Below are 23,487 nucleotides of genomic sequence, written 5' to 3' on the forward strand. Positions count from 1 at the left end.
GACACTCCACAGCTTTGTATTTTCCTTTACAGATATTCCCATCTGCTTTTTATTTTTTTTTCCATTCAGCACAACATCCCAAGGGGGTGCAAATGTTAGATGAAAGAGTGCTATTATGTGGGACAGTGGTCTGGCAGTCTCCCCAGGCGTCTCTGCTGACCTGGGGTGATTTAATAAGTGCTCCAGATCATCCTCTGCTGATTTCCACTGTCCCTAGCTGGTCAGGCTGAGTGATAGCCCCATATTCATCACCAGCTCCAGTCTTTGGCCATGGTGTTACCCTTCCTACACGTGACGGGTCCTAAATCTGGCTGTACGATAGAATCACCTGGGAAGATTGTTAAACATCTGACTCCTGGGCCCTACCTGATGCCTGCTGAATCAGAATTTACCCGAGGATGAGGTTCAGGAATCTTTATTTTAATGAGCTTCCCAGCACCCAGCCCAACATGAGGCCTCTGCCCAGAATGGTGTGGTTTCTACCTAAGGGAGTGTCAACTAGCGACGTCTGGTCTGGAATAAGCCAAACGGAAGCTTGTGGAACAAGATGAAAAGAGCTTTTGTGTCCTTCTCCAAGGCCACCCCAGGTGGGGATGGGCGGAAGTGGAGGAGCAGAATAGTCAAATTACCCTGCATGCTGCTTACCTGTTCTCGTTCAACATCCATCCATGCACCTAGCCATTCAATCAGACATATGTGGAGCTCATGCTCTCTATATAAGACCTGGGCAATGGGGGCTGTAAAGCAGACACACCTTGGAGCTCACAGTGTTTTCCCAAGGGAAAACTGCACTGATCTGTCTTCTTAAAAGAGCAAACAAGGCTCAGCTCAGAGCCTTCACCAAGCAAGAAAGTAATAGCATTGATTTTTTTCCATCGTATTGATTTTTCTAAATATGGTAGATAAAACTGGTTTGTAATTTATAGTAATGATATAAATTTTTCCTTTAAAATAAGCCTATTAGTGACCACCACAATGTGCTATCACTGCATGCTCATTTGAATGGTTAAAATGAAAAAGACTGAATACCAAGTGTGGGTGAGGATGTGGACCAATCAGAGCTCTCATACACTGTGGGTGGTAGTGTAAAGCAGTGTAAAACCACTCTGGAACGCTATTTGGCAGTTTCCTATAACGTTAAACATACATATACAATACAATCCAGCAGTTCCCTTCCTAGAAATTTACGCAAGAGCAATGAAAACAGACGTCTACACAAAGACTTGAACATAAATGTTCTTAGCAACTTTGTTCATAGTATTAAAAGCTGGAAACAGCCAAGGTGTCCATCAACAAGAATATGAAGACACTAGTCATCCATACTATGGAATACTGCTCAACGATAAAAAAAAGAACAGACCACTGCTCCTTGCAATAACAGAGATGAATCTAAAAAACATTATGCTGAGTGGAAAAAGTCAGACACAAAAGAGTCCATATTTATGATTCCTTTTATATGAAACTGTAGGCATATCTAATCTATGGTAACATACTTATATATCAGATGACTCTTTGTCTGGAGCCAGGGTGGGGATTGACTGAGTAGGGGCATGAGGGAACTTTCTAGGATGATAGAAATGTTCTGTGTATTAATATGGCAGTGACTACACAGTTGTATGTATTTATATATATATTATATATATATTTGTAAAAAATTCATCAAACTCTATGCTTAAAATAAGTATATCGTGTATGTAAATTATACCTCAATAAAATTGATTTATTAGGTGATACTCCATATGGCAGAAATCATGACGTTGGTGGAGGAATGCCCAAAGTTTAGGAAATGCACTCAGGGACATGGTAGAGAGTGGACAGTATCCTAAAAGAGGTGCAGATGAAATGCTGTGAAACTTCAGAGGAGGAAAATCTTCTTCCACTGGGAAGATGGGACAGTGGTGGGAGCTTCGTATAATAAATGACACTTCTGCTGAGCCTCTGAGAAAAAGTAGAGCGCATATGGGGGTAGAATGAATCTATGTGAAATTGGGTTGAAGTTAATATGAAGGGCTTGAGATGGGGGAGGGGAGGAGACCATAAAAAGCCACGTGCACCCTGAGGGGATCAGGAAGGATGGGGGTGACCCCACCACTTTAGCGTTTGTGACCAAAGGCCTTTCTAGTCAGTGAAACCTGGACATGTGGACTTCAGCACTAGCTGATGCAGTCACCCATTTCCCCCTCGGTCGTCTGCTTAGAGAACTCGAGAGGCAGCAAAGCCCACTGGTAAGGCCAGGACCAGGGGGACAGAGTGGAGGCACAGAGGGCAGACACGGTAGGAGGCAGGGCCGTGCAGAGGCTTAGCGGGCACATCCAGGACCCTGAGAGCGAGAGCCTTGCATGCCTCACCCTGGTCCTGGCCCTGTTCTATGGTTATCTGGGAGCAGATAACCAGGGACCTGGTAACTCATTCATCCGTAACCAGGCCTGAGTGCCTGCTCCAGGCCAGGCATTGCAGTAGATGCCATATTAGATACAGGTCCTTGGTGAGCTCACAGTCTAGCAGGGAGGGGAAAAACAAGTGTGAGAGGGAAGCCCAGGGGCTGTGGGTACTCAGAGGAGAGTCTCTGGGCCCAGACTGGAAGGGGGTGGTCAGGAAACTTTTTAGGAGAAAGCGAAACCTCAGCTAAGGTTTGAATAAGCTAAGCCCAAGGGATGGTGGAGGGCAGTCCCTTCTAGATCTGCCTGGCCTAGGATTTGGAGCGTGGCCTTAGAAACTGAGAACCCACTGGGCATTGATTTGCAAAAGCTGATGTGTGCCTGTGTCCCCTCTTCCATGCCTTTGTAGCTTTGTGACATGGCCGAAGAAGCCCTACAGTGCCCCCCTGTCCCAGGGGGAGTCCATCCCAGTAACTTCAGCATCTGCCAGCTCACCAGGAGTCCCAGCCATAGAGTCCCCTGAGACTCATCTAGGTGGTTTTGTTAAGTAAGTGCAAATGCAAAGCCAGAATGGATTCTTTTAAATAGCATTCTTTTCTCTACACTGACTTACATTCTCAAACTCACCCCTCATTTATTCATCTAGCCACTCACCAGTCAGCAGTTTAACAAGTGCCTTCTCTGTGTTAGGCCCTGGACTAGGCATCTGGGATAGGAAGTTGAAAGTCACCTCTGCTCTCAGGAGGTCCCAACCTCCTGAGTCCAGGGGGACTGAGCCCTTCCTATAAGGTTGTCCTTTCCATCTGTCCCAGGTGTGCAGCAAGGGTCAGGTCAAGGGTAGCAAGCAGAAAAGGAGATGACAATTGGCCAAACATTATATCCTCACAATAAAATGCTCCAATAAATGATGAAACTTAACATTGAGCCCTGGGGACACATCCAAATTGTCTGAAGAATTTCTAGAGCTTCCCAGAACATTTTGCAGGTTGGACATGGATTTGATAAGCTAGAAAAGAAGAATTGGAGCCTACGGAAAACTGATCAATTTGAGACCCTAGACTGCATGTTTGGGGGCAGGGAGTAACCTCACGGACCAGCTGACCTCTTGAGAAAGGCGTCCCTTGAACAGGAACCCAAGTTATTCTTTGGGGCAAAGCAGGATGGGAGAGGAGGACAGGGCTAGTGCACAGCTGAAGACTGTGTGTGATGACTGCCAAATGAATGATTCTCCACATTTCGTTGAACTCCCCAGGACTATCCTTGAGGATGAAGACGGGTCCGAAGAAAGAGAACACAAAAAGCCACAAGTGCCCACCATTGTCATCTCAGATGTACGGTTTTCTTTCCCTGGCCGGGTTGGCAAGTCAAGGGTCCTCCCCATAAAATAAGGACAGAGCCAGGAGCGGAGTGGCAAGTGCAACGCGGGGGTCTGGCTGCGATGAGGCTGCAAACCTTTATGCACGTCGCTTCCCAACCAAACACCCGCAGAACCAACACCTCTGTGAGAGCCCAGACGCCTCAGCACAGGGACTTTATAATGGGAAAGTCGGTTACCAGTATGTCTAGACCTTGGTGATCTTGTGCTCTTCCCAGCCCCTAGAGAGAGGCTGCAAAAGGAGAACTATTTTCTTCAATAATTCCATAGTAAAGAAAAAAGGCGATCAAGAGAGTTTATAAATTCATACCCTTAAGTTCTCCTTCTAGAACGATGTCCTAAGGAAGTCATTGGAGATACAGATTTATGTACAAAGATGTTTGTTACAACACTTTAGAAATAGCAAAAAATTGGGCAAATAAATTACCATATGTCCATGATGATACAAGATCTTTTAAAATAGGGTTTGTCTCAGTAGTGGCAGAATGGAGGTAAGCTGGAATTTTCTTCCTTTGCAGGCAGGGGTATGAATTGGCATAGCCTCCATGACATACAATTTGGCAAGTGTTTCAAAATTTAAAATGCACAGTTCCTCCGCCAAGATATTATTCTCCAGAAACACGTTTACATTTACATAAAGACGTGTAACTAACCCTGTACACTGCAGCTTTGTTGGTAAAAGCAAGAAAAATTGGAAACAACTCCACCAACAGGAGACTGATCAGATTAAATTATATCTGCACAAGGCAATACTATCAAATCTTTTTTAGAAAATGAGAAAGTTCTCTGTATACTGATTTGGAGCAATGTCTGATATATTAAGTAAAAAATCCTATATGTTCTATTTTTTGAAGTATTTTAAATGATACTTGTGAAGAATAGTTAGTCACATGGAAAGATGGCACTCACGTTATAATGCCAACTGAAAAATCAGAATACAAATATGTATATACATATACACACATGTTATTCACACACATACATATACATATGTCCAAAGTGCAACCTAATGATCGATTTGTATTTTTCTCTTTGAGGCTTTATTTATTTTCCAAATCTTTTAGAATAGTACATGTGTGTATATAAAACATTTGTCTTTTAAATGTTAATTCCTTTTTTTATTTTCAAAGATGTTTGTCATAGAAAACTCAAGGATACAGAAAAACGAAAGCAAAAATGCTCAAAATCCTACCATTCATAGAAAAATGCCACTGGAATTTTAGCAATCTCTCAGATATCTCTTTTTGCATGTACCAATCTCTGAAGCTCATAGCTTCAGGTGTGATGCATAGGCATATATCATTTTACAGAAATGGAACTGCTTTTTCACTAAATAATAGGTTGTGTACATCAGTCCCAGCCCCTAAATACGCCTTCATCCTCCATGGATAGAGAGAGGTACCACACACACTTCATTGAAAGTGATGCCCTAATGATAGGCATTCGGTGTGCTTCCAAAGTTCTGCTCCTATAAATAACACTGCAGGAAACATCCATGTACATACATTTGGGGCACTTGTCCAATTATCTCCATAGAAAAAAATGTACTATTTTTAAAATATTAACAAGATACTTCATTTTTCTGTCAGTGATGGGGAGGAGCACGTTAATGACCCATTATGAATCCTTGCTAGCTTTTCCTCACACCTCTAATTTCTAGGGATTAAAAATGAACTCTGCTGAAACAGAAAGAACAGAACAAAACCAGAGCCAGGTGGAGTTTCAGGAATTGCTATGGATCTTTGAACAGGATGAGATACTTTCCATTGGGGTAGAAGAAGTAAGTAACAACCCCAAGGGCCCTAAAGTCATCTGATACTCACTCTTCTTACTGAGCACCTGCCCCGAGTTAGAAATCTAAATCTTGCCAGAACCCTATTACCGCCATTGCCGTCATCTATTTTCAGGGTGCTGGGCTAGTCACCTTTCATGGAGCCAAACAAGTTAAAGTCAGGAATTAATCTGTGAATTGACGTAATTTTAACTCACCCTTTGCAGGTCCTTCATCCCGATAGTGTTCTAACATGGAATGACTTTCTCTGCAGGTGTTCGATGTTTTGCCCCTCTATGGAGTGCTGCAGCCACACAGTAGCCACCAGATATCTTTCACCTTCTATGGACACTGTGACATCATTGCACAGGCCAAAGCTCTGTGTCAAGTGGAAGGAGGGCCCATCTACGAGATAATACTACGGGGAGAGGCATCCCTGGTCAACTATTCCTTTGACACCAAGGATATTAACTATGGATTACAGGTATTGCCAGCCATCTGGCAGAGATTTTCTGGCTTTGCCTTAAACACAGGTCATGGTCCTTGGGCTCTAATCTCTCCTGGAACCTCGACCATTACAGTCTCTCCATCACACCTGTTCTTGATCCCTAATCTACCCCCCCAACCCTGATCATATTCCCACTACCAACTGTTTGCCAGACATTTTCACTTGCTCTTCTCACTATCTCCTGAAATTCAGTATGCTAGATGCAAAAATTCGCATCTTCCCTCTCAATCCAGAATCCCATTCCAACCTCTCCGTTTCTTTCAATGGCATTACTATCTTCTCAGTCCCTTGAGTTTATGATCTCCAAGGCATTTTCCACTGCACTCTCTCCTTCGTCTCCCAGCACCCCTGTAGCATCCAGGGTTTGCTGATTCATCCAGCAGGATCCCTCTGGGTCAGTGTTCCCTTCCCTTCACCACTGTGATTACCACACTACAGGGTCTCATGGAGCCGTGCCTAACCTATTACGGCAGTTCTCAAACTGTACGGTGCATATGAATCATCTGGGAATCTTGTTCAGCTGCAGATTCTGATTCAGTACGTCTAGGATGGAGCCTGAGAATCTGAATTTCTAGCAAGCTCCCAGGTGATGCCAATGTTGCTAGTCCAGAGACCCACTCAAGCAAGGGATTACAAGCCATTCATAACTTCTACTGCTAACCCATCTAAATATCATCACCAGATAGATTTTCCCAAAATTGTGTTTTCATCCTATCGATCCCTGACCAATTAACCCCAGAAACATTCAGGAACACAGTACTGAGAAAAGAACTTGGTTTTTTAGTCAGAAGAACTGGGATGTTATCCTGGTTTTACTTCCTACTGACTGTGACCCTAGCACATCACCTAACCTCTCCAAGCCTCAGTATCCCTCAGCATCTATAAAATGGGAATGGGATAGCAATGCCTGTCTCACCAGGTGACTGTGGTTACTTAAGTACAGTGTCTGGTCAATACTTGCCTGGGTCAGAGAAAGCATTCATCATGAGTTCCTTTCTCTGTCACCCAGGCAGATCAGAGCCAGTTTCCTCCACCTGGGTCGGGGTATCCTAAGCCCTTCTATTAACCGATGCTCCTTAAACAGTAAACTTCATTTCTCATAATTCCCCATAATAGCCCATTCATTCGTTTGTGGCCGAGCTGGTTCACCCACTGGCCCTAATGCACCACAACCCTTCCTGCCTCCGTACTTCCTCTTACAGTATCCCTCTCGTCCTCCACTTTGCCAACCCCAAACCTATACATACTGTAAGACCCAGCTCAGCTCCATCCCTCAGTTATCTTTCTCTTACTTTTCCTTCTCTTGGCACTTAAGTGTAGTCTTTGCCTTAATAGAATGTACTTTCTCCTTCTTGCTTTGGAATAGTTGTCAGTTAATTCTATGTCTATACATCCTCTCTTCCCAAGTAGATTTTGTGTTATGTACTCAGAGACCATATCTCCTACCAAATTGTAATGAGGATTGAACCCCCATTATTTGGCTACTGCATTGTGTGTATGCGTGTGTGTTTGTAGGTTAAGGATTGTGCCTAAAATCAAATTCACCGAACACCTGTTGAGACCTTGTCCATTATGTCAGACAAATAGAACTCTCTTTCATTCTTTTTCTCCACAGTCCTCTGTGCAGTTGGTTCTGCCTCAGCTCCGAGTGTATTCTTTGAAGCAGCAGTCCTTGCCCCAGCTTGTCCTGAGACCCCTGAAGTGACCTCAGTTTGTGGTTATTGGGCCTGCTGAACCACCTGCTGATTTATGTTAGCAAAATCCCAGGAAAAAAGAACATATCCAGCCTATTACTCCCGTATCCCTCCATATAAATAGAAAAATTCATTCCAGAACATTCCGAACTCTAATCTTATCCCCCACGCCCCAAAAAGGCAAATCTTCTTAGTGTAGAAAGCTTACTTTAAGATCCTCTAACCTGGGTTCCTTTTAGTGAAGAAGCTGAGGTCTAGGGAGCTTGGATGCTCACCCCATGGCCATGCTACACTAAATTAGTTGTTAGAAGAACTAAGCCAGAGCCAGGTGTCCAGGGTCCAGCGCTCTTCCTGCCAGAGTAGGCATCTTTTTTTCTGATGCTGAAATGTGGATTGGCCAGTGTCTACATCACAAAAAATAAAATCTGTGTCACGAGGCATGTTTGTCTCCCCACCTTTGTGAGGATGATGGCAGCATCCCACACGATGAATGACAGAGGAGTCACTGTTCTTCTTCTCCTCTCAAGCTGTTTGACCATGTCACAGAGAAGGAAATCAAGCTGAAGAACACTGGGAAGGTTGGCTTTGAGTTCAAGGTTCTGACCAGCCACAAGTCTTCAGCAGACAACCTTCTTCCTGGAGTGCCACTAATCCTGCCCCTCTCAGTAAGTAGCCTTCCCACCTGTGACAGCCACAGGACAGTGGTGGGTGGGGCCCAAATTCAAACCGACAAGCTACACCCCATCGGTATGTGAGATTACACTAAACATTCACTGCCAGGATTATGTGTGACTTTTTTTTTTTTTAATTAAAACTTAAGAGCTCTCAGAAGCAAGAAAAATAAATCCAGGCTACTCCACTCATTTATTACACAAATATTTATTGAGTCTTGCATCAGCTGGGCACTATTCAGGCACCGAGGCTTCAACAGTGAACAAGATAGATGCAACCCGGTGGATTTTTTTCATGGTTATAAGAATAGTTTATTTCCACTTATGTCCTCACACTTACCTTGTAATTCCTTGAAGCCAAGAGCCCTCTCCACTGATGACAACAAATAAAAGCAATTTTTCATTAGCAGGTGAACCACATTGATTTTAGAAGCCAATGGAGGAGTTGGTTCCTTGTTCATATTATGTTGATCTATCAGTATTAGGAACTTTTGTTGAATTTTCTTCGTCATGAAAATAATATATACTTGTTATAGAAATATTGAAAATGTTAAAAAAGATAAACAATGAAATTATAATTATTCATAATCTTACAATCCAAAGATGAGTGCTGTCATCTTAGATGACAAAATCTGTTCTTCCCCTAAATTATCACATATATTTGGGTCTGTTGCTGGTCTCCCTATTCTTCATTGATCTGTTTGGCTGTCCCTACATTAATACTCTACCATTTTAATTGCTATAGCTTTAAATACATCCTAATAGCTAAGTCAAACTCTTTTTTTTTCTTCTTTTTCCAGTTTGTCTTAGCTTTTCTTTTGAATTTTTGTTTCTCTGACTTCCTAAATTGAATGTCTACTTTTCTTTCTTTCTTAACTAATAATGAAAAAAGGTAAGACTATGCATTTGCCTGAGTACATCTTTAGCCTCATCCCATAATTTTTAAGAAAATTATAGATTTAAAAAATAGAAGTCAACTTTGCATACTTTATATGATTTAATATCTACTATTTTAATTTTCATTATTTTCTAAGTTGTCTAGAATTATAGTTTTGTCAAGCATAATTTTAAAGCGTATGTTTCTTTTCTTTAAATTTCCAAATGACTAAGATTTTTGTTTAAACTTTTATTAATGTGCAATGAATGTTGAGGGGGTTTTTTTGTTTGTTCATGGCCAGATAGTATGACTTTCTCAATTCCTACTTTGTTAGCTTATTAATATATTTTAGTGGCCTAAAATTACTTTTAGTACTAATGAGTGTTTGAAAATAATGTTGTCTGGGCTACAGAATGCATATTGTGATGACTCTCTGTTGAGTTAACCTGAATAATTATATTATTCAAATCTTCTGTATCTTTTTCTGCTTAATTTTTCTAAGATTAAGAGTGGTATATAAAATGTCTTTGTCCATTTCTGCATCTATTATTTTCTACAAATATATAAAAATTTTTGTTTTATACATTTTCATCTCTGTGTTATTTGACACACAAGATTTCATGACTATTTAAGTCATGAAATGTAATCATGACTGGATATTTTATCTATTTTAATTGCTGCCTTCTTCCCTTTTAATGCTTTTTGCTTTGAATTCCACTTTGTTTGGTGTTAATATTGTGATTTCTGCTTTCTTTTTGCCTTACATCACTTGCCCATATTCTATTTCACTTTGTTTTAGGTTTATCTCTCATAAAACATAGTTGGATTTTATTTTTTAATCTTACCTAAAAGTCCTGATTTCAATAGGGAGATTTTACACATTCATATCATTAGTATAACTGAAATCATTGGTATTTCTTTCATTGTGTTTTATTTTGTCCATTTTTAAAGTTTTCTTAATGTTTTCTTTCTATTCTATCATGTTAGCATAATTGCTATGTTTTCATTGCCCTTCTTTTTTTCTTTAGGTTTTTTTTAAAGTGTTTGAACTTACATTGCTGCTGTCAGTGTAAATTGATACAATACTTTGGACGGCAATTTGGCAATATCTATCAAAATTACCCTTCGACCCAGAAATTCCATTTCTAGGAATTTATCCTACATACATAGTCCTTCATTTGCAAAATGATATGTATGTAAGAATATTTCCTATATAATTTGTAACAGCAAAAGCAGAAGACCGGAAACAAACTAAATGTCTGTTAGGAGGGAACTAGTGTTTTAAAATGTGTTCAAACTGTCTGCTGGAATAATATGCAGCAGTTTAAAAAGATCAGGCAGCTCTAGGTGCACCAATATCAATATTGAGTTAATTCCAAGACAGATTGCTTAGTAAAAATCAAAGAAAAGGAAGATGAAAAACACTGTGCATTATATGCTATCATGTACATTTTTTAAAATATTTATTTTTTAAATAAATATATATTGTTGGATTCAGTTAGCCAATATTTTACTTACCATTTTTATATCTTTGTTAATAAGTGAAAACTGGCCCATAAATTTCTTTCTCCCTGCTGTCCTTGATCAGTTTGGACATCATAGGAAGAATTGGGAAGTTCTCTCTTTTCTATTCCTGGAATAGCTTGTAAGTCATTCTCTGGGATGGTTTGTAAACTAAGATGACCATCTGTTTTTTGAAGAATTAACAGAACTTGCTTCTAATGCCGTATATTCCTTTTGAGGGATAATTTTTTCCCTTATTCAACTTCTCTATAGGATATAGATCACTCAGGGTTTTTTGAGTTTGGGTTGTTCATATTTTTCTAGAATAAGTGCTGGAGACAAAAGCTGAGACCCACCCCCTATTCCCAGGACACTGAGAGCAGGAAGAGCCGCTCTGTGGGAACAAGAGAACTTTGTGGATTGCTTAAGAGAGTGGGGAGGAGAAAAGAGAATGAAGGTGGGAGGTGCAGGCTGGAGACCACAAAACATGGCACACTCTGCAATTTGACCCCAGCTTGTGACCCCTACACACTCTTACACACATACACACACACACATGCATGCACACACCTTCCATAAGATGTGCAAACTTCCATAAAGTGCTTCATGTGAAGTTTGGTGGCAAGACTCAGTTCTGTGCAGTGAAATGGGAGTATATAAGGAAGTCAGAGAGTGGAGGCAGAAAGAGAGAATTAAGCAATGGCTTCTCCTAGAAATCGTGGCAATGATGTTTAACTGTCACGGGCAGTTTGGGGTTTGAGATAAGCTTATTAACTCTACCAAGGCCAGTAGACCTCCAGTGTGTGCGTGTATATGTGTATGTATATTTAAATAACATCTGGATTGATACACACCAATATGATATCATTATTTATGTGTCAGTGGTAACCACTGGTGATCTTTATTAACTTTTTTCTTATCTTCACTCTCTAATTTGACTTCAAAGAATATGGATCACATGACATCAAAAACCTAACAAAATATGTGCAAAAATTATAAAGGGCCCATTCAAGACTGGCTTTTGAAACACTTCTAAATAACTTGAACTTATGCTGGTATTATTTTTCCCAGTTCAGATTCCAGGCTGATTTGTAACTAACTGTGATTCTTGCACTTTTTTTTTTCTGATTACTGACCTAGAGGTTCTATTTTATTACCTTATTCGTACTTTTTAAAAAGTTTTAGTATATGATAGTTGACATTTACAAAAGAAATCTATTTAACATGTGTTTGATTTATAAAGCACAATAATAAAATGGCACCCATGCACCTACCATCCATCTTTAAATCCAGATTACTAAATCTACTTAAAGTCACTTGCTTGTTGGTATGTATGCAATCTGATATATCACAACCCACCTGGGCTCCTTTTCTATTCCATGGCGCTGCTTGCTATCCCCTAAACCAGTAACCACTAGTCTGAATTCTCTGTTTGTCATTCCCTTTTTAACATACAGTGTTATTACCTATGAATGCATCCTTTAAAAAAGTTCTTTTAGTTTATTTAATTTATCAAAACTTTTAGGCACTTACAATGAGTGGGTATTTTTCTAGCACTGAGGATAGGATAGTAAACAAAACAGACAAATATCCTTGCCCTCGTGGAGATTTTGTCTTATGGGATTTTTCTTTATCTTGAGCTTTATGAAAATGACATCGTTAAATACAATCTTGTGCAGTTTGCTTTTTTCACCCAATATATGTGTTTCTAAGACGTGTCCGTATTAGCTAGAGTTCTTTTTCATTACTGAGTAATATTCCTTTTGTAACTATATTGAAAGTAATTTTTCATTTTCTTGTCGAAGAACATTTGGGGTTTTTCCCAAAATTTTCCTATTAGAAACAATCCTGCTACAAATATTCTTGTACACATCTCCTGGCCACAGATGGAAGAGTTTTCCTAGGGAATTTTCCTAGGAGTGAAATTTCCAGATCATGGGCTACGCTTATGTTCAACTTTATTAGTTTTTTTCACAGTGGTTTTTCCCATTGACATTCACCAGAATGTGTATAAAAGTTTCTTTTGATGCGTATTCTCACCAAAATTTGGTAAATTTTGCCAGTCTTGTGGTGTAAAAAAAATTTCATTATGATCTTAGTTTGCATTTCCCTGGTTACTTATGAGGATGAGCATCTTTAACTGCATTTATTGCTACTTGTGTTTCCTCTTTCAGGAAATGCCTGTTTACATATGCTACCTGTTTTTCTATTGTTTGGTTGTCATTTTCTCATAGCTTCAGAGGAATGCATCTTGGGGAAGGAGTGTGAGTGGACAATAACCAGCACAATAGGCCCTTGAGATTTTCTAGTCCGTCAAACCGCCAGAAGTAGGAGTCGGTTGTAAATTTGAAAGTTCTCTCTGGTCTTTCTGCTGTGTAGGGTTTTATCAGTTCACATAAAGAGCAGGTGTTGAAGGTTTACTACTTACCTGGAGTACCTGAGGTCTTTCAAAGGAATTTCCAGATACAGATCGCCCACCTGGACCCAGAAAACATCACTCTGAGAGGAGAGGGAATCTTCCCCCGCATCTGCCTTGATCTCCCCAGGAACCTCAAAGGTACTAGTCCTCGCCGCCATATTTCCCCAGTGGGGACAAGGATGCATTTTAGCTTTGCTCATTTGAAGGTTAATGGCTGCTCACATTATTTGCTTCGCAGTCCTTTCTAGTTCTCTCCTGTGTTATTCCTCAAGTACAAAAAAAAATGTCAAGAGTTAAAACTGACTTGATGACCTGAGTTTTGTGAGACAAGATATAATCCGCAGCAGTCCCAGATTAAGACCCCTGGCCAGTTTTGCCTCCTTGACTTACTTATAGAGGCATCAGGAAATTGCGCTTCCAAAGGCCTTTTCCACCAGTATATGTTCCTTCCAGCTACAATCTCTTCCTGAGTCGGCCTTTCCCAGTAACACACTCACAGATGGCCACTGAGAAGGTGAAGGCTGATTTACTGCAATGAGTACAATTTTCAAAATATAGACTGTACAGAAAGGCAGCCAAGGTTCTGAGCCCTTATTCTGGCAATACACAGTTTGGAGGCTAATTTAGACTGTTATTAATTGTCTGCCCACATGCCTAGCCAAGGCTTTTCTGGTAACATCTGGCCCCCAGAGCCATGCCTCTGTACAACAATATTTATGTCTGGTAAGTCCCCAAACTCAGCTGAACAGCTCTTTTAGCCATAGACTCTCTCTGGTTCTTTCTTCCTGACCTTGGGTACGGGACAAAGAGTCAAGAGAAACTTCTCACTCTGCTTCATGAATCCCTTATACCAAGCTCCTTGAAATCCACGTTCCCTAAACAGCTTCAGACTAAGCCCTCACATCTCGGCCTTTCTTCCCACCCCATTCCCCAAAGTCACTAACTCACCTGTTGATGATCATCTATTACATCCTAATTGTCTGAGGGCGGCCCCATGGCCAAGTGGTTGAAGTTCTGCACGCTCCATTTCAGCGGCCCCTGTTCGCAGGTTCGGATCCTGGATGCACACCTATGCCACTCATCAGCCGTTCCGTGGAGGCATCCCACATACAAAGCAGAGGAAGACTGGCACAGATGTTAGCTCAGGGAAAATCATCCTCACAAAAAAAAATCCTAATGGTCTGCTCCCTAAGAATATGGACACAAATATTACTAAATCTAAGACCGTGTCACACTCTAGCATCTAGAGTTCCAGCCAGACAGAGAGGTTAGTCCGACTTCACATCTAATTGTCAGGAAGGAAAGCCTTCGCCACAAGGTTGAAAACTGGGTGCTCAACTGGCCTCCTTAAGGCAGTAGACATGGTTTGGGCGGTACAGGGCTTTAAAATAGTTTACATCTGAATACCGCTAGTTGGGTCTTCTGTGCCCCAGTCTCAGCGCTGCCTATTGTTTCATAGGAGGCACCTTCGTTTCTTTGCCGACCTTGCTCCTCAAGCATTTGAATTTGCACTAGCTTACTGGTGAGCTTGGGTGTCTGAAATCTTGCCACCGATTGCCTACCCTCCCTAATTCAGGGGATCATATCTTATTCAGTTGTAGTGAAGGCAACTTGACCCAAATATATTCTTTTTCTTAATTGAGATTTAATAAACATAAAGACTAACCCAAAGGGTGGCCAGCCATCTGGGTTTGTCCAGCATGGAAGGGTTTCCCAGGTCACGCAGCTGTCAGTGCTAGAACTGAGAGAGCACCAAGTAAGCTGGGATCCAGTTGGCCACCCTACAAGTGACTTAGGACGTTACTGCCATCAAGTTCTTGAGGACTAGCTGGTAGCTCATTAAAGCATAATCTCATTGAACTCAGTGAGGTCTCTGATGCAAATTCAACGCACTCACAAATTACATCACCCTCTGAAGTGCAGAAAATTTTGGAAGTGAAGTATCAAACAGTTTACTTCCCCTCTCTCTTTATTGACCCTGAGCTGAGAGTCTGTGTTTTAGGCATAATTCATATATTTCTAGCCATCCTGATTTCCCTCTCCTTCCAACCCCCACAGGAAATGAAAAGTATGAAACCTTCTTAAATCAGGCCAGAAAAAACCTGGAAAAAGAGTACAACAAGTATGAAACATTTGATCACTTAGATCCAACTGAGGAAATGCCTGAGGATGAATCTTCTGAGGTAAGAGTAGCCTCATTCTGCACAGAATGAATGTGGCAGAAGGATAGTATGTGCAAAGGCCCAGCAGCAAGAAGGATGTGGTATATCTAAGGAACAGAAAGGAGAAAAAGATATAGCTAGAGTAAAAAAGGGGGGAGGTAAGGGAGCCAAGAGGAGCCTAAAGAGGCAAGCAGCCATCTAACCTATTCAGGGTTTTGAACTTTATCCTGAGGGCAATAGGAAGTCACTGGGTGCTTCAAGTGGGGCCATGGGTAATGGACTTTCATCTTAAAAAGATCTCTCTGACTGCCTCGAGGCGCTCTGAGAGGACAGGGGCTTGGGGGGCTGGGGGCGGGGATGAGAGTAGATGTGGTGAGATCAATGTTTTAAAAAGCTGATGGAGTAATTCTAGATGAGAGATGGTGGTGGTGTAAACAAAGGGGATGACAGTGGGAGTATGGGGAATTGAGCGAATTCAAGAAATATTCCAGAGGTGGAATGGTCAGCGATTAGGCATTGGTTGGATGTGGGGGTGAGGAAGAGGTGACCTCCAAGTGTCTTGCTTGGATGACAAAGTTAAAAGGGGGCACTGAGATAGGAAACTCAGGAGGAGACGCAAGTTTAGGGTGAACAGGGAGGCAGGGAAATGAGTTCAGATGGTCCTTATTACACATGAGATTTCTGTGCATCATCCAGGTGGAGACGTCCAATAGGGAGTTGGAACCACTACTGTGGACCTGGGGAGAGGGGTAGGCTGAGAGTCATCAGATGGTCATTGTAGGCACAGGAAGTGGTGAAATTCCTTGGGAAGTGTATTGAGTGAGCAGGAAAGAGGGTACATTCAGCACAGAGCCCTCAGGTACCCAGCAATTAACTGAGGGAAATGGACGGCCAAAGAGGTTCTGGAACAATCAGGAGTGTGTGGTGACTCCCAGCTGGGAACCATGCTAAGAGGTGGTCTCTTGAGGGAGGGAGTGGCCCAGCTTGTGAATAAAAGCTGCCCCTGCAGTGGGATGTAGAGCAAGATCCGAAAATGTCGTCCCTTGCCATTCCCTGACACTCGTCTCTTAACGGTCTGTTCCTGACCATGAAGTCCGCTTTCTCCCTGTGCTCTTCTTTTAAAATGCGAATGTACAGGAGACTGTTGTCCTAAGGAAGAATTATATGTAGGTAGAGAACCCTTAGACTGGTTAAGAGGGGGTTCTAAAATGGGAAAGAATGGTGTTGTGGGGGAGACAGGGAGCCCCAAAGGCCACCAGCAATGACTTGTTTTGCAGATGCTGAAAGGAACCCTTAGCTCCAAGGATGATCATAATTGATAACACCAGTTACTGTGTATTGAACTCTCACGCTCGGCCTGTGCCACACTATTGACCTGCGTTATTGTTTCATTAACTCCTCCCACAATGGGGCCGGGTGGGGGGGCGCATTTTCTGGTGCCATTATTGTCTTAATTTTACAGTTTTCCAGAACTCATAGAAGGGAAGTGCACATCCCAAGGCAGGCTGCAGGGCTAGGATTTGAATCGGGCCTGTCCAACTCCTAAGACCTCTGCCCTCTTCTGTCCGTGAGGGGCAGCAGCGTCTCCACCCTGCTAACCACGTTCCCAGGAGGCTCCGCTTCAGAGCCTCAGCACAGCTGTCTCTGGCAGTGGACCTGGGGTGGGGTTTCTGAGGATGTGATGGCACAGGCAGCGGGAGCTAGTCCTCCTGCATGAGGCAGGGGTCCACAGTTAGTGGCTCAGAGGCCAAGTGTAGCATCAGCTTTGCTGTTCCGGAATCTAGATGACTGGAAACACTTGTGGGTGAGGCATGCTCCTCTCCCAGTTTGTCGCAGTTCCCGCTGCTCCCTGTTGTCCCGTCATGGGCCACTTCACACATTAACCTTCCCTGCTTGGCCCTGGACTTAAGGTTTGGACCTGCTAGAACAATATTTCTCAACGTTTTTTCACTATCACCCTCCTCCAAGACATATTTTTCCTAATACCTCATAAAATATTTTTATAGTATATAAAATGTAATCTCTTTGAATAGTTTGATATTAAGTTTTCTAACTTTTTATTTTGAAGTAGTTATAGAGTCACAGGAAGTTGCAAAAAAATGTTTTTCCCAATGGCAACATCTTACCTAACTATAGTACAAAATCAAAACAGGAAATTGACGTTGGTACAAGCCACAGAGCTCGTTCAGATTTCGACAGTGTTGCATGCACATGTGTGTGTCTGTGTGTCTGTGTGTGTGGTTCTGTGCAATATTTTCACGTATGTAGCTTTGTGTAACCACCACGACAATTAAGATACAGAACTGTTCCATCACCATAAGGATCCCTTGTGCTTGTTGGAGAAATAAAATTAAAAACAAAAATCTCCTTCCGACCCAGAAAAAATCTCTCTGCAAAAGTAGAAGAGAAAGAAAACAATTTTATTACTGATAAAGTATTAAACCAGAATGTTATCTGTGTCACGGGCAGTCCTGTGAAGAGATCACAAAGACAGAAAGAAATCTTGGCCTTTTATATACCTCAGTAGATACGACCCATTGCATACATATTCTCAAGGTAAACACTAACTAGTCCTTAAGGAAGAGCTATAACTAGTCCTCAAGTGACAGGACTTGACAGCACCATTTGTCACGCATAGTTCATCCTGAATTCACATCGTAATTGGGGTGGCCATCTGTGTTAGCTAATTGGCTTTATCCAAAGGAAAACCAAACATTTCCTGTTTTTATGACAGGGACCTCTAAAGTCAGGCTCCTACCCCAGCCCCCCAGACACTTGGAGATGGGGCTCTATCTTCCTTGATGATTCCATTTCAAAGAGATGGTTCCCAGGTCCTTGAGAAAGACACTCAAGAGCGCCACTTGAGAAAGACACAGGGTTGTAAGCGGACAAGAGGCTTATTTAACCTTTAAAAAGATTTATATAGGTTTCAAAGAGACAGAGAAGGCACTTACAAGCTTTCTAAAGCAAATGCTCTAAGAAAATGGAGCAAGGAGAAGTCTCTTCCCTTATTTTCAACAGGGAGAATTAAGCCTCTTATTTTTAATTTGTATTTGCCCTTAGATGCTACTCCTTTATAGGTGCCTCCAATCTCCCCATCCCTTACCCCTAGCAACCACTATAGTTCTCCATCTCTTTACTTCTATTTCAAGATTATTACATAAATGGAATCATACGGTATGTAATCTTTTGAGATTGGCTTTTCTCATTCAGCATAATGCCCTTGAAATTCATCAACATCAACAGTTTGTTCCTTTTTATTGCTGAGTAGTATTCCATGGTATAGATGTACCGGTGCATTTACCCCATCTTATCCCACCATGAAAATTTTTCTTTTATTTTCTTTCTTTTTTTTGTGAGGAAGATTGGCCCTGAGTTAACATCTGTTGCCAATCTTCCTCTTTTTGCTTGAGGAAGATTGTTGCTGAGCTAACATCTGTGCCAATCTTCCTCTGTTTTATGTGGGATGCCACCACAGCACAACCTGACAAGCTGCGCTAGGTCTGTGCCCAGGATCCAAACCTGCAAACCCCAGGCCACCAAAGTACAGTGCACAAACTTAACCACGACACAACCAGGCTGGCACACCCCCCCGCATGAAAATTTTAATACCACAAATATGCTGTATATCTGTTTATGTGCTGTGGCCCTTTGGAGGACCACAAACCATTGTAATATCTAAGATTTTTGCGCCCCCCGTTCCGTGAAGCAATTTTTGCCCCTTTAAGTGATATGGCCCCCGTTGAGAATGCATGTTCTAGAAGAATTTGCTCACTTGCTCTTCTCTCTTGCTGCAGTTAAGTGCTCAGCTCCAGATGGAAGTAGAGAGACTTATAGTCCAGGACTATGCCATAGAACATCAGAAGACAGTTATCCCTGACTCCGGGGATGACTTCAGGCTTCGGAGTCGCCACAAACTGGCCAAGTGAGTGCCCTTCCGTGTTGTGTTTGTTTCGGAGTGTAGCGGAGCAAGCTGTGCTGCCCACCGGAGCTGCCCTGAGTTCATAGTCGATGGTCTAGGAGTGAAATCCACTCACCTCACAGACCTGCCATTCTCTAGCATCCAGCCAGCCAGGCAGGTCTCTGCCTCTTAAAATCAGAAAACTCCAGCCTTGTCTAATGGACAGGTCCCTGAGGGCCCCTGAGGGCCCACACTGAATGTGTTTGAGATAATGACTGAAACAGCAGGGTGGGCTTCTGGGCCAAGAATCTTGTTCCTAGTCTCTATTCTGGAAAGTGGTTGTTCTACACTCAGGAGAATAGAACCTTGCACAGGAGATAGAAGCGAAGTGGAAAAGTGACCGGTAAGGAGATCTTGTTAACCATTTCAGAGTCCAGCTGCCAGAGTATATTCTGGACTTTGGCTACATCATCCTTGGTGACGTCCGAACCCACATCATCAAGATCACCAACACCAGTCACTTCCCAGTGTCCTTCCATGCAGAAAAGCGTGTCCTTCATGACACAGGTAACCAGGCTGGGAGACCCTTTCCTGTTGCAATTTGTCATTTCTAACAAGGTGCCCATCTGTACCGTCCTTCTGGAGGAGTGTTCATGCCTCTCCAGGGATCAGCCAGAAGAACTGTTGGGCCGTTGTTTGATACTTTGAAGGGTCGTCCTGCCCTAGAGGGGCTCCATCTGGAGCTACTGTTTGCTACTTCTCTCTCCCACAAAGAATTTTGTTTGTTTTGGTCCAGGCTTCAGTACTGAGCTAGATCGGGTGAAGAGCCTACCTTACTGTGAAACAGAAACATTTGAAGTGAGATTTGACCCACAAGGGGTCAGTCTTTCTGTTGGAAACAAAGAGGTCTTTCTGCCCATCAAGGTAAGAAAGATGCACTGCTGGGCCCAGCTGATGCTCCCCAGCTTCCAGCTCTGCTTGCCGATCACCCGTGGGATGATCCGGTTACTATTTCAGAGCCATGACCCTTCCCCCCAACCCCATGCCACATGGTAACAGCAATTTGATGCCCACTCTAGGTAGTTGGAGGGCCAACAGTTTACATCCGTCTCCAAGCCACGGTGACCATTCCCACTATGACACTGTCATGTGGAAAAGTGGAGTTTGCCACAATTCAGTGTGGACAGTGCCTCGTGGAAACTATTCAGCTTTCCAATCATCTCCAAGTCCCTTGTGAATGGTTTGTCCTCAGCCAGAAGCCAGTTAACAAGGTAAATGAATTGTGGGCCACTGGTCCCCTTTTTTCCATTTCCATTTCAGCCAGATTTGTAATTCTAGGCCTCTGCTCTCATCATTTCACTCTCCTGCTCAAAGACGTTCAGTGATAGCCATTGCCTCTGAGTAAAATCTAGGCCCTTCGCCCACCACTCAAGGACCCTTCGGGCCATGCTGTCTGGCGAATGTCTTATTCATCTTTGTACCACTGGTATCTGTCCCTGACACCTGGGACGTACTCAGTAAATGTAGGTTGAGTGAATGGAGGATGAAATAAATCCATTTTCCACAGAGGATTATCTAATTGTCTAATATTTACTAACCAGCTGGAGAAACACATGCCAAGTTACTTAAGATGGAAACTACGTTCTGAATTCAAACAAACGGCACAAATCTTTGAAATCCAGCCCACTTCTGGAGTCTTGGATCCTGGTGAGAGGTCCAATGTGCAAGTGAAATTCATGCCCAAAGAAGAGGTAAGATTTAAAGAAATGTGATTTCATTCAGACTCTCTGGATCTCTTTGGGCTGTACTCAAACTCCATGCTTGATTGGGTTCCAGGGAATCCTTGAGTGACCTGTACCTCACTATTCTGATTATGACATCAAGTGTTTCTGGTTCACATAGGAGATGTGTGGCCTGGTGGTTAAGAGCACCAGGCCTGGGACCAGCAGATCTGTCTAACACACTGACTTTCATCAGCAGACCTGGGTTAGTGGCCTTCTGCCTCTGCACTTAGAGGCTGCATGGCTTTGAGCAAATTCCTTTAGCCTCGCTAAACCTCAGTTTGCTCGTCGATAAAATGAAAAATAATAATATCACTTGTCGAAAATCCCTTATTGCAATTCTAAAATCCAATAAGCTCCAAAAGCTGGAAAAAAATTTCGTAAGTTTCAGACCCAAACTCATTTGGCAGAAAAACCTCATCTGGACTGACACGAGACTACTTAACCTTTATTTATGCCACTCAGTTTGCAGAGTCCAACATTGCGACGGCAGAAATATTAATGTGTTTGATTTCAGGGGACCACCCCAGACCCTACTGAGGATGTTATGTGACATAGGGTGCAGGCACTGTGTTTACCTTTTTAAAATCTGAATTTGAAAGCACCTGGCCTCTAGGGTTTCAGGTAAGACATTACCAACCTGCGATAGCTCCTCACAAGGTCATTTTGAAAATTAAATGAATTAATATGAATAAAATTCACAGCATACCGCTCTGTATGTAGTAAGTATCTCAACAACTATTTACTATTATCATTAGTACTTGTGATAATAATAGGTGCTTCCTGGGAGACGCACTCCCTGGGCCTCACAAATGTTTCTTTTGTGAACACTATCAACACAAAGCTACTCCTAACAAAGAACGTGGTAAAAATAATAAAATCCTAGAACCAGAGAGGATCCCAAGAGGTTAACTGTAAAGATTTTTGCTCAAAGCCTAAGGCATTTCGGAGATATTTTTCTCCACTCTGTTCTTTTAAAAGAAAACAATTGATGCGAGTTTTATAGAATACCTATGTTAGTTAACTCCCATTTTCCTGGTAATAGCTTTGAGGAAATGCTTAAGAATCTGTAGTGAAAAAGAAGAAAAGTGAATGACTTCATGTCTGATTCTAAAATAAAGCTTGTGTTTCTATCATTATCAAAATCTCCCCAACTCTTTTGGAAGAAAAGAGGATTAATATGTTTGTCGTTCTTAGAGAGTCCTAAGACTGTCAGGGAGTTTACTCAAGATTTCGGATGTTTTACTGAATAAGGGAAATGACAGTAAAAAAAGAATAGATTTATCCAGTTCAATAAATGTTGAGTTGGAAGTGGTCAAAGTTAATAAAATGTTTCCCCACCAATTGGGAGAGGAATGTATTGGCTGTATACAAGGAGTTTGTTAGCCTTGCAATCCATACACTCCACACCTTTGTCTCCAACAGCAGCACAGAGAAATCACCGATGCCCACGCTCGTGACTCTTAGACATTTTAATGTGTTCCGAATACTCTGTGTTAGAAAACAAGAAAAAGGAACAAAATGTTTTAGAAATAGTTCCATAAGAAAAACAATTAAAATATGGAAGTTTGAGTCATAAGGTGCTAAGCCCAGAACTGTATAGAAAACCCTGCTAGCCCATAATTCATTCTCTTAGAGTTTCCAACAATAAATACTTCTCTGTACATGTATGTATGTCCATACACATTCCATCCATCTGATTTTCCCCTTTGAGCTAAGATGGTTAGGAGCTCTTCAAATCACAAAGCCAGTCCTGGCCTCCAAATCCAAGCCGTAAGCCCAACAGTGTGAGAACAACGTGGGCATCTGGCTAAAAATGCAGACTCTCCAGCCCTTACCCTGCCTCTGCCAAGTCAGGATCTCTAGTGATGGGGCCTGCGAATCCACATTTTTAATGGGTTCCCCAGTGAAACCAGATTAGGGTAGTTGGTATCACTATCAACTGTATTCAGATTCTAATTGTATCGGATGAACGGAATGCCCTAGCTGGTCATCCCTGACCCACTGCTTAACTGTATCTTCAAATAATGGAAATATGCTAATTCAAATTCTCCAAGAAACAGACCTGGAGACAAGGATTTGAGCGCAAGCAGTTTATTTGGGAAGAGTAGGGAAGAGCGGTAGAGAAGTAGAAGGTGATAAGGGAAAAGAGGGCAGCTAATAGGGTGTGCAGTGAGCCAGCTGCCTCGGAGACTGCAGCTTAATCCCCTTGGAAAACTCGGAGGAAACAGACAAAATACACAGTTCAGAATTATCCCTTCCCGGGAGCGAGGCACCTAGGGTATTTATTTGGGAACTCCCAAGAGTCATTGTTTGAGGACTGCTCCCAGAATGTTATTTCCCCAGCACTTCTGCCCTGCCCTGCCTGCCCGTGAGCAGCAGGGCCCATGAAATGAGAGCCCAGAGGTGCAGATGGTGGCAGTGGACATCTGAGCACATTGGAGGGT

The 23,487-nt window shown here is 42.2% G+C and overlaps 1 protein-coding gene across 8 annotated transcripts in view; it reads left to right on the forward strand.

The window, feature by feature from the left end:
* Positions 1–23,487, forward strand: part of HYDIN (HYDIN axonemal central pair apparatus protein) — a 335,679-nt gene that overhangs the window by 202,920 nt on the left and 109,272 nt on the right. For 7 of the 8 annotated variants that reach the window (XM_046683578.1, XM_046683582.1, XM_046683583.1 and 4 more), the window contains 12 exons: positions 2,788–2,925; positions 3,631–3,709; positions 5,414–5,533; positions 5,799–6,008; positions 8,254–8,391; positions 13,157–13,334; positions 15,255–15,379; positions 19,156–19,283; positions 19,690–19,826; positions 20,056–20,183; positions 20,339–20,530; positions 20,861–21,010. In XM_046683578.1, the coding sequence (XP_046539534.1) occupies positions 2,788–2,925; positions 3,631–3,709; positions 5,414–5,533; positions 5,799–6,008; positions 8,254–8,391; positions 13,157–13,334; positions 15,255–15,379; positions 19,156–19,283; positions 19,690–19,826; positions 20,056–20,183; positions 20,339–20,530; positions 20,861–21,010 (1,723 nt within the window). The remainder of the gene's footprint in view (positions 1–2,787; positions 2,926–3,630; positions 3,710–5,413; positions 5,534–5,798; positions 6,009–8,253; positions 8,392–13,156; positions 13,335–15,254; positions 15,380–19,155; positions 19,284–19,689; positions 19,827–20,055; positions 20,184–20,338; positions 20,531–20,860; positions 21,011–23,487) is intronic. The other variant, XM_046683581.1, reaches the window with a different exon arrangement.

Source organism: Equus quagga, chromosome 13, assembly GCF_021613505.1.
Source record: "Equus quagga isolate Etosha38 chromosome 13, UCLA_HA_Equagga_1.0, whole genome shotgun sequence".
In the NCBI taxonomy this organism is placed as follows: domain Eukaryota; kingdom Metazoa; phylum Chordata; class Mammalia; order Perissodactyla; family Equidae; genus Equus; species Equus quagga.